Source organism: Myotis davidii, unplaced genomic scaffold (assembly GCF_000327345.1).
Source record: "Myotis davidii unplaced genomic scaffold, ASM32734v1 scaffold120, whole genome shotgun sequence".
Classification (NCBI taxonomy): domain Eukaryota; kingdom Metazoa; phylum Chordata; class Mammalia; order Chiroptera; family Vespertilionidae; genus Myotis; species Myotis davidii.
Genome location: NW_006294778.1, coordinates 1322989 through 1334045, shown reverse-complemented (window position 1 = coordinate 1334045; position 11057 = coordinate 1322989). Strand labels below are relative to the sequence as shown.

The 11057-nt window shown below is 49.2% G+C and overlaps 1 protein-coding gene across 2 annotated transcripts in view; it reads right to left on the bottom strand.

The window, feature by feature from the left end:
• Positions 1-11057, bottom strand: part of SYN3 (synapsin III) — a 416488-nt gene that overhangs the window by 3560 nt on the left and 401871 nt on the right. For both annotated transcript variants that reach the window (XM_006769322.2, XM_006769323.2), the window contains exons 11-13: positions 7783-7917; positions 6830-6917; positions 1189-1480 (exon numbers count right to left, since the gene is read on the bottom strand). In XM_006769322.2, the coding sequence (XP_006769385.1) occupies positions 1189-1480; positions 6830-6917; positions 7783-7917 (515 nt within the window). The remainder of the gene's footprint in view (positions 1-1188; positions 1481-6829; positions 6918-7782; positions 7918-11057) is intronic.

Below are 11057 nucleotides of genomic sequence, written 5' to 3'. Positions count from 1 at the left end.
TTCCACCCCTCTTTGGAATGCTCCTGGTGCTTCCTGTTGGAGCTTGTGAGAATTAAAAAACACACCCAACCAGCTGAAGTGCTTGGCACATACTAAGGAGGTAGTAGATACTAGTGTAAAACTATGACCATCAATGTTAGTGTTTGGAGTTGAAGGGAGCCACTTTCCAAAAGACCCCCACATTTGGAGTCCCTCTTTCTGACCTCAAGCCAAGAGATGGGCTTGAGAGGAGAGGGAATGTACAGTGTACTGTGACGGAGAAATAGCGGCACAGATTCCTCCGTCCCTGTGACCCACCCTTCTGCCCTATGACTTGCAGGTCCTCCCATCAAGAGCCTGTTTTGCTGCCTCTTGAGTCTGGGCGTGGCCATGCGACTGGCCTTGACCAACAGCATGGGATGGAATGAAATGACACTGTGAAGCTTCTAAGACTGCTCCTCAAGAGGCCTTGAGCTGCTTGTGCCCTTTTGGAATGTAATTCTACCATATGAGGAAGCTCGGCCTGACCACTGGAGGCAGCCGGTGGGGAAAGTGAGGCCCAGCTGGCAGTCAGCGCCAACCAGCAGGTGCCAGATGCGTGCATGAGGCCCTGGTGACTGTCCAGCCCCGGCGACGCTGTCAGATGCCTACAGCATTATGGGTGATCCCAGGGGTAGGGTTACTAGGTTTAATAGGCAAAAATACAGGCTTAAATCTGAATTTCTGATGAAAAACAAATACTTTTTTAGTATAGATACATCCCATGCAATATGTGAGGGCATACTTATACTCAAGATTACTCGTGGTTTATCTGAAATTCAAATCTAACTGGGCATCCTGTATTTTATCTGGCAACTCTCCAGGAGGCACCTGCAGAAGAACCTCCTAGCTGAGCCAAACTCCAAACAAACTGCTGAACTGAGGAATTATGAATCAAGAAAATGGTTTTACTTTAAGCCTCTAAGTTTTGGGGTGGCCTGTTATGCAGCATGAGATAACAGATACATGTATATATCTGAAGCGTCATGGTAGGGCCTAATCTATACTCTCACCTTCCAGGGCCCTACCTGCCCTCCATGTTCCATCCTCTAGGCCTCCTCATTCCCAGTTCAAGTCTGGGTGAAGCCTCAGCGGGTCTTCCTTTGTCTGAGTCCCTTCCACACCCATCCCCACCCTATACGCTTCCTGATCAGATCCAGAGGTACTTACTTGAGATGGGGGTGGGGTGGTGCTGGCTTCTTGGACTCTTCGCCCTGTTGGGAGGTGCTGCGCCCTTGCACAGGGGGCCGGGGCTGTGAGGGGAGGGTGGCACCCGGCTTGGAGGTCTGGTTTGGAGAGCTGCCGCTGGATGCCCGGGGCAGCTGTGGAGAACCTGGTGATCTCTGCTGCTGTGGGGATCCCGACTGGGGGCTCAGGGGCTGCTGGCCTTGTGGGGAGAGCCTCTGCTGGGAGGGGCTTCCAGATCTCGAGGGCTGAGGAGACTGAGCTTGGCGAGGGCCCCCTACAGGGTACAAAAGTTATTACATTCAAATTTTTCTTAGGATAACATGGCTGTGCACAATGTGGGTTTCAAGGATGGTCATTACAGTTTTTTGTTTTTTTTTTTTTAAAAAATAACAGTAAAAAGTGGAAAACAACATAAATGCCTAATTGATTAGGAACATTAAGATACATCCATATAATGGAATATTCTCTGGTCATAATGTATGATGTTACATAATAATATGACATTAAATGGGATACTGTTGATACAAGCAAACAAATACTGCTAAGCTGAACAAGCAGCTGATGAAACAGTACATACAAATTTATTGCATTTTGGCATATATAAAAAGCTATGTAAAAAAGAAAGATGGGAAGGTTAAACACTAAAACTAGGGATCTTGTCAAAATGAAGATTCTGATACAGTAGGTCAGACTGAACTGTGTCCCCTCCAAACTCATATTTTGAAGTCCTATATTCAATGTGACTGTTTTTGGAGATAGGGACTTCCAAGGAAGTCATTATTGTTAAATGAGGTCATAAGGGTGGGGCCCTAACCCAACAGGACCGGCGTCCTTATAAGAAGAGACACCAGGGGCAGACACACACAGGAAAGGCCACGTAAAGACAGTGAGAGGCAGCTGTCTGCAAGCCATGGAGAGACGTTTCAACCCTGTGGGCACCTTGGCCTTGGACTTCAGCCTGAGAAAATACACGTCTGCTGTTGAAGCCACTCAGTCTCCGGTATTCTGTTATGGCAGCCGAGCCGATTGAACAGGCAGGGTCTGTGATTACCAAAGTGCTGGGGTTGTGAAGGGGTTTAATTCTCTTCCTTTGCTCACTGATATTTTCCACACTGAAGATGGGTCACTTTGGAAATGAAATAATGATCCCTTTCTTTTGAACAGCTCTCTCCACTTTTCTAAGGACTTTCAAAAGCAATGTAGCATTTGCTCTAGGGAGGCTGGTAGGGAAGATGCTATTATTATTATTATTAATTTATTTTTTAAAACAGAACAAGCCTTTTCATTCTTATTATTCAAAAAGAGTTTCATTGTTAAAATTTAGTTGAGTCTGTGCTTGTGCCTTTAACACTTTGATGATTTTCTGCTCCTCACTAAGAAAGCACGCCTGCCCCTGTCCCCTATTGGGGACACATTTAGCACCTGGATCCACAGTAGGCCCGGCTGACATGTTTTTCGTGTTAGACAAATTCACTACAATGTTACATCTTACAGCACGACTTCCCGGAGTTGTCTGGGTACAGGCCACATGCAGACTCTGGTATTTCCCAACCTTTTTGGTATGAAGGTGAACAATTCTGTTACTGGTACCAGGGGCATGGGCGCCTAATTTTGTCAGAGGCTGTATTGCAGCACAGCCGCCGACAGTAGGTAGACACTGGACCATTGTGAATGCCTGTAGATCCCATCCCGGGAGCGGGAAAGGGACCATTCTTTTCACCCCATTCAGGTGGAACCCGAGGCTCATTAGGTGTCATAACTAGGAGTAGCCACAGAGCTCACAGGGAATCCTGACTTCTCCCTGTCACTGTACAGAGCATAAAGTCACCTACAAGCTGGGGGATGTCTCAGGCACCCAGAGGTGACTTTGGCATTTGAAGGCCAGCCAGGTGCACTCTCCTCACCTCCAGCCCGGGGCGTCAGGACCCCTGTGTGCTGGCTGCCTGCTGCTTCTCTCCCGGCTCCACCTGCTCTGGGAGAGGGGCTGCCCCTTGGGATGCTCACCACGCTTTGTGAGGGCAGGAGACGGAGAGTTAAAAGGGCCTGCAGCCCATCTCTGTGGCCCTTTCAAAACATGGCTTCTACTCTACTGACCACCAATTGTGTCTCTGGCCGTGGGCATCCTCACAACAGCTCTGAGGAGTAGGCATTATTATTATTTTTTGTTGCTACACACTGCAAATTCCGGTGTCCTGACTGGGAATCGACCTGGGGACCTTTCAGTGCATGGGACAACGCTCAACCCACTTAGCCACACCAATCAGGACATGTTAGGTATTATTAACACCCCCATTTTTACAAAGAAACTGAGTCCCAGATATACTCTGACTTGCTCAAGGTATAACAGTCAAGGAAGAGCCAAGATTCAAACTTTTGAATCTTTTTGACTCAAAAGTCCTGTTTTGCATCCTCCTTCCCTCCCTTCCTTTATTTTTTTTATTGTTATTTTTACTTATACCACACAGGCTGCCTTGAGTCCTCCAATCTGTGCGAATTGAGAAAAGGTGGCTTCCTCCAGTGGAGGCAGCTCTGAGCTAGGTTCATGGGGAGCAAGGACTAGATTTCAGCTGACCTCCCCCTCAGATGTCATCTCAGCTGGTCACCTTTGCAGAGAGCAAGGCCCGCATATCAGGTGGCCCTGACATCATACTGGCCTCAGGGGCCCAGTTCCTGAGTCAAGCCTTGCCATTAACTTGCTGTGTAACTGTGTCAGTCACATCTCTCTGGGCGTCGGAGCCTCCTTTATAAAATGAGGTCATTGGACTGGCCACCAAACATCCCTCCAACTGGAACTCTTCTGTGAGTCTGCACAACACATTCTAAGTTGAACGGAATGGCAGCAACAATCTAGCAACGGGTCCACATGGCTTTGATTCAGTCTTGACCTCTTTCACCACTCTATGTCCCAGCAGACTGGAAGACCCATTGATCTCAAAACTCAAACACCTTCAGGCCCGGGCAGGTACATAAACAAAGCTGGCGAGTGTCAGAAAAATCGTGTGGCTTTAAATTTTTTTCCACTTTAGGTAGAAACGTCATTCAGAGACCCAGTTCTCTAAAGAGGTGCAGTGACAACAGGCAGAGGGAGAACTTGAGGCTCACAGTGAGCCCCTGCCCTGCCCAGGGAGTAGCTGTGACTAACGGTCAGGGCGGCTGCTCTGAGGAATCCAGCCCCATTGTTCCTAGGGCTCCTGCAAATCAAGAGAAGCTGCAAATCTCCACGTTGATGTAAAAGCTCCTGATTGTAAAACGCTGTTTTTTTTGTGTTAGACCTACTGCAGCTCAAAGAAAACATCTGTTTTCTACTTTTATCTTCAGTCTCCTGCCCTCCACCCCCGCTGATAATATCTTGGGAAATCTGGATGCTTGCTGATTCATTTATTAAGTATTTGTTGAGTCCCTATTATACTCCTGGGATACATCAAGAGACACTATAGTTATTTCTTTCAGCTTCTCGGCAAAGCAAACAATTCACTATTTTTATTTGCACCCACACAAAAAATATTATCTTACATATATAAAATATTTGCCTAAGCACAGGATTGGTGCTAAAAAATGATAAGGCTTATTGGAAGAAAACTTCACTTTTACTGAGTTGAAAACACACGGTGAGTTCAAAAACAAGTTAATAATGTGACCTTGTTATTTCGGGAACTCAATGAAAGCACTGTTTTTAAATTAGGCTTGTTATTTTTAATCTGAATGCTAATTCAATGAGCATTTTCTTTAATTATATTAATTGGTTTTAAATGGACAGTTTTTCAATTCACTAAAAGTGTGTTTAGCCTCATGTCCCTTAAAATAATCTCTCTTTATTGAGCATGTCTCTACTCTGGGCCCAGGAGGAAACCAGAGTACAGTGGCTCACTGTTTTAAAAGTGCTCTGTTCAAATGTGTTGTAAAACGTCAGCCCCGAGGCCGGGTGGGAAACGAAGAGGGTAGGGCAGGCACAGCCAGGAGCCTGGCAGGGTGACGAAGATGACGTTTCTGAACATTTATAACTTAGAACCTATCGCCAGGCTGGGCTGCTTTAATTAGAAGGATTGTTAATGATGATAATCTTTAAGAACAACATGTATATTGCAATTGTTTGTAAGACACAAGTTATTAATAGTAAGCTTTTACAAGTAAAAGTTATATAAATTGTTATTAGTAGTCAGCTATTAGGCCCTAACACCTGCCAAGCACCACCTCTGTGCTGAACCCGGAGGCCCTGCTAACTGCTTCACCTGCATCATCTCATGGACAACTCCGCATCACTAAACAGGGCAGCTGTAATATCCTCCTCCTTTATCATTAGGGAAACTGAGGCTCAGAGGGGGGATGTAACTTGCCTAAAGAAGGATTCTTTTTTTTTAATCCTTACCCAAGGATATGTTTTGTTTTTTATTTGGTCTCTGTGTGGGCTATCTGCACAGTCTTTTTGTAGTTGAGCTTTTTTTTTTAATCCTTACCCAAGGATATGTTTTGTTTTTTGTTTTTTTGTTTTTTGGGAAAGAGAGAGGGAGAAATAGAGGAACACTGATGTGAGAGAGACGCATTGACTAGTGGCCTCTCTTTTTTTTTAATCCTTACCCAAGGATATGTTTTGTTTTTTGTTTTTTTGTTTTTTGGGAAAGAGAGAGGGAGAAATAGAGGAACACTGATGTGAGAGAGACACATTGACTAGTGGCCTCTTCTATGTGCCCTGACCAGGGATTGAACCTGAAACCTAGGTATGTGTCCTGACTCAGAATCAAACCCATAACCTTTTGGTGTGGGGGCCGATGCTCCAATCAACTGGGACCCTGGCCAGGGAGGTAATGCTTTCTTTCCAATAGGTTTTACAGCAGGGCCTTCAAAGATGGTTGTAAAACTGCCTGACCTGGCTTCTTGATGCAACACTGCTCTGGAGCCCCAAGCTGGCACCAGTGCAGCAAGTGTGCCAAGAGGGACCTGGGGCAGATTTCCTCCCGGGCCTGTTGGGGAGGACACCCAGCAGCTGGCATTCTGGGAGGAAGTTACTGCTATCATTTCTTTTCATCGTGCCATCAGTAGTTTTTCCATTCCTTAATACATGGTGTCATTTAAACAGTAACGCTGCACTATTTTCTGAGAACAATTTCAACCGACAAGGTTATATATAATGTTCCCTTTTTCTTTCTTTCTCACGCTGGCTGGTTGGCTCATGTATCTATGGTCAGGCACCACTGTTGGCTGGGAAACAAGACACTTTCTAGAAGATCTGAAACCGCAGACTTGTCAACCTGCCACTTTCTTGTGATCTGTCCTTGGACAAGGCCTCAACATCTACCTCTGCAAATAGAAAACACTGATGTTTTCCCCTTGGAGTGACTGGGAGGCCAACAATGAGAAAATAGATGGGGGAGTCCCTAGCACAGTGCCTGGCACATACTAGGCACTTAATAAACTTACCTTGTCTTCCCATCCTTCTCTCCTGACTCTGTGGGGAGGCAAACCTCACAGTCTCATTCATTCCGCATACAGAGTAAGGGCACAGAGTCTGGGCTAGAGGATTAGGTGGTTTTTCCAGCCTGTCTCCTGGCCATCATGCACAGACCCCTCAGTGCCTTTCCACACCCTTGCTGGACGCTTTCTCTGGGTGGCTTGTCGGGGGTCCTACCTTGTGTGGGTGGGCGTGGCTGGGGCTGTCCCAGCGGAGGCCCCAGCTGGGCTGTCCCAGGGGATTTTGCTGGTTTAGTCTGTGGAGCCTAGAGCAGGAGAAGAGAAAAGAAGCCTGTGTGATCACCATAGCCATTTACTTCCTGGGTGGGAGGACAGAGTTTACAAAGATCTTTTCATCACTGAGGTCAAACTTACATAAAGTGTGCAGTTTTCAAGTGTGCAGCACAGTGAATTTTTACATGTGTCTACACCCACGTGACCACCACCCAGGTCAGGACAGAACGTTTGTGGAAAAGGCTGCTCTGAGCCCCTCCCAGCCAGCGACCCCTTCAAGGATAACCATGATTCCCATGCCTGTTATCACAGATTCAAGATTTTGTGGGCAAAGGGGGGAGCTGGTTTCGACACTTGTTTTTCCAGAAAGCTGGGAAACCAGCAAATTCTTTGGAGAATGACCTGGTAATCCATGGTGAGGACTGTGGAGGGGAGCTTTGTGGGAGCTTGTCAGGTTGGGGGATGGGGAAACGGAAGACACAATAGTCTCTATTGAGTGTGCTGAGATCACACAAAGGGCATGAGGGTACACCCACATGCACACACACACACACACACACACACTGCCCCTTGCTCAGGTCCAGGATGGAGGGCACAGAAGGGGCAACTGACTTCTCACAATAATCTCTGCCCACAGACCCCCCAAGCCCATTTGAGGCGAGGTTTTTCTCCCCAGGATAGAGGGACGAAGGGCCCCTTGGAGCTCCCCAACTCCCCCGTCAGGAGCAGGGTGTAGAAGCTGTGCCCCATGTCCAGCCTCTGTCCACAACCCATTCCTTTCTCCCTATGCTGGTTCCTTCCTGGGGGGTATCTCCTTTGGATCCAGAGGCCTCCCATTCTCAGACAGACTGGCATTTCTGATGGCAACACAGTCTCCTTTGTTTCTGCGGACCTTACCCAAGGCCTCAGGGGTGAGGGCACTGTGGCCCCTGGCATCAGCAATTGGCTCATTTTGGAGACAACAAGGTCGGCCATCAGCTGCTTGTCCTCTTCCACATGCTCTCCAATCAGAGGCATTGAGCTGTCCATCACCTGCAGGAGAAATGACACCTGAGGGACACCCATGCCAGAGTAGCAGGAAGGAGAGCGGGCTCAGCGCGCAAAACAGAATTGACCACTAGATGGCGATGTTCTCCATGCAAACACCCAGCCCAGTGCCTCCAGCTGGGAACCACCCCCTGGAGACATGCAGTTCCCTGCAGTTCAGACCAACTCCCTGCATTCAGTTCAGTTCAGCCTACATTCACTGGACTACAGAAACGTGACTGAGGGCCTGGAGCCTTCGCTGACCTTTTCTGCTCTTTTCTTTGGGGAACTGGTCTCCACCCCCTCTTTTCCCAAGGTCAGGGCTGGCTTCCTGAACTTTGGCCCAAGGTCAAGGCTTTCCACAAAGCCAGAAGCAGTGAAGTGCGGGTTCGATTATGACCAAAAAATAAAAAAATGACACGGGTTGAGCTGACCCCTGGTTCAGGAAGAAGAGGGAAGAGGAAAGGCCTTTTCTCTGGGCTCTGGAGGAACATAAGCCTGGGGTGAAACTCATCCCGCAGGGAGTGGGCTGTTTCTCAAAGGAGACAAAGCACGTATTTTTGGAGGGGCCTGCGAGATCAGATTTACCCACCCTGCTATTTCTGAAGCTGTGAAACCAGGCCTGGAAGTGTACAGGGACTTGCCCAAAGTCACATACCAGTAGGCCCAACATCCAGGTGGCTCCCCAGGCATGAGCAGCTGTAGAAGGTCTTGAAGGGGAGTGAGGCCTTGGTAGGTCCTCTCTCTACTCCTCCACTCCTGTCCAGCCCTCTTCACCCACCGAACCTCCATCAAAATCACTGTCTCGTTTCCCCTTTTCCCAAGCTCTGGACTCACCAGGTTCTCTCTCCTATCCGAGTCCTTGTGCCCGTCGTTCCCTCAGCTCATTCTTCACCTGGTTCTCACCTTCAGGAAACACCTACCTAGCCTTCCTCTGGGAAGCCCTCTCTGAGTGAGCGAGCTCTCTCCCATGTCCCCTATCCCATGTTCTCCTGCTATCCTCGCTTCCGTCATCCCACTGGAGAGCTTACCCCACAGCATGTCATCGCCTGTTTACTGGTGACTCCCTAACCAGACTATGGGCCCCTAACGTCAGGGTTGGGCCCTGTGTCCTGCTACACAGGTACACCCTCACTACTTACCTGTTGATGGAGGCATGAAAAGTGCAGCTCATAATGATAAGGACACTAATAAGTGCTATAATTTATTGAGCCCTTACTATGTGCCAGGCACTGTACTCTGCACTGGGGGTGGATGATCTCACACAAACCTCAGAATAGCTCTGTGAGGCACTATTATTATTATTATCCTCATCTTAAGCATGAGGAAACTGAGGGTCAAAGATGTGGCAAGTTCAAGGACACAGGGCCAGCAAACCGCGGTCCTTTTCTCTCTCCCTAAGCACTGGGACAGCTCTCGGTGGTAAAAACTGGGAACAGGAAACCTGAGTTCCAGGCTTAGGTCCTGGTCCGGACAGGCTGTGGGGCTGGGCAGGTCCCTTTCCCCTGTGGCCCACTGATCTAACCACCTGTAAACTGCGGGGCCTGGGCAGCTGTGACGACCCTTGCAGCTGAGGCTTGTCGAGGTTTGCGCGTCTAAAGCACCCACTGCAGTTGGAAGCTGGGAAACGTTTCTCAGAGTTGTGAGTGCTGATTCTAACCTGGTTGTGAGTGACCTCCTCCCGGATTGGGCGTGGATCCTCGGTACCCCAGATTCAATGCCTGGCACGTGGACAGTGTCTCGGTCGGCGTGGGTTGAGCTGAGTTTTAACTGTGAAGTCTGTCTAAATGGGCACAGGCCTGTCCCTTCTCCCCCTGACCCTGCCCCACCTGTTTCTGTTTCCTACATTCCCTGTAGTGGAAAACAGCCCCCACAGGAGCCTGGGATCAGAACATTCTGGAATCCCCAGGGTGGACACAGCCAAAGGAAGTGGACACTGGTTTCCCCAGGGAAACATTTTTCCAGTGAGCGATGTCATTCCCTGGACAGGTCATGGGGGACAAGTTCAAGGGTCTTTCCCTGGAGTATTTCACTGTGAGGATCTTCACAAAACACACCACGCAGATCTTATGTTCTCACCGCAGAGGTGGCTGAAGGGAACCGTATTTTTGGATCTCGGGAAAAACACCTTTTATCTTCCTGGTAGCAGACTCCCCATCTCCCTTGACCCCGCCCTAAACTCAGAGCAAGGGAAACAACCCTGTAATGTTTTTCAGAGAAAAAAAACAACCACCTGAAAAGCCATCTTTTTTCCCTTTTGGAAACCCTGTAATGTTTTTCAGAGAAAAAAAACAACCTGAAAAGCCATCACTTTTCTTTTGGAACATTTTTGAAGAGTTGTTTTGTGTTTTTTTTTTTTTTAAAGTCCAAACTCATTATTGTGATTTTTTGGGTAAATGGAAAGGTCCTTCATCTCTGACCAGCCTGAATGTCCGGAGGCTGGGAGCCTGGGCCCAGAGTGCACGTTTTTCCCCATAAGGGTGGAAGTTGAGGAAATTCTGAGAGGCAGGCGCTTTAGGGCAGAGAGAATGCTAACGCAGCAAAGCGACTAACTCACAGGGTGGAGGGGAGCGCAGGCCAGGAGTCCTCACCCCTGTCTGGATGGGAGCTCAGGGGGCAGCGCTCCCCGCTGTCCCCACCACCTGGCTCAGGGCTGGCACCCAGGATCGGGGTTCAGTGGTGAAGGAATGAACACTGTGTGCACCAAACCTGCGTTCATGTCCGGTGGTCCCGGGAGGAGATGCAGGGGCTGGAGGGCCAGGAGGGGGTCTCAAGAGATGCAGGAGGGCCCGGGGACCAACCTGGGTCTGAAGCTCGCAGGGCACCTCGGCAGGCAGGGGGCCCACTGCCCCTGGAGCCGCGTGGCTCTGGCCTGGGAGCCAGTGTGCAGGCCGGTAGTTCTGCACCTTCAATGTCCCCCAAGAGGCGCCACGGGGGGCTGTCAGGTGTGGAGGCAGCCAGAGGGAAGCCGTTCCTGGACCCGAGGGGAGCTGTTTCCCAGGGGAGGCCTGCACTTACACATACACACGCAGCTCCTCGTGGGCGCTTCCTCCCCTCACCTCCGAGGGCAGCCACTCCTTGGGCAGGGCTGCGACTTCCCCGCACAGCTGGAGGAGAGCAGCAGGGCTCCCACCCATCAGTCCTGG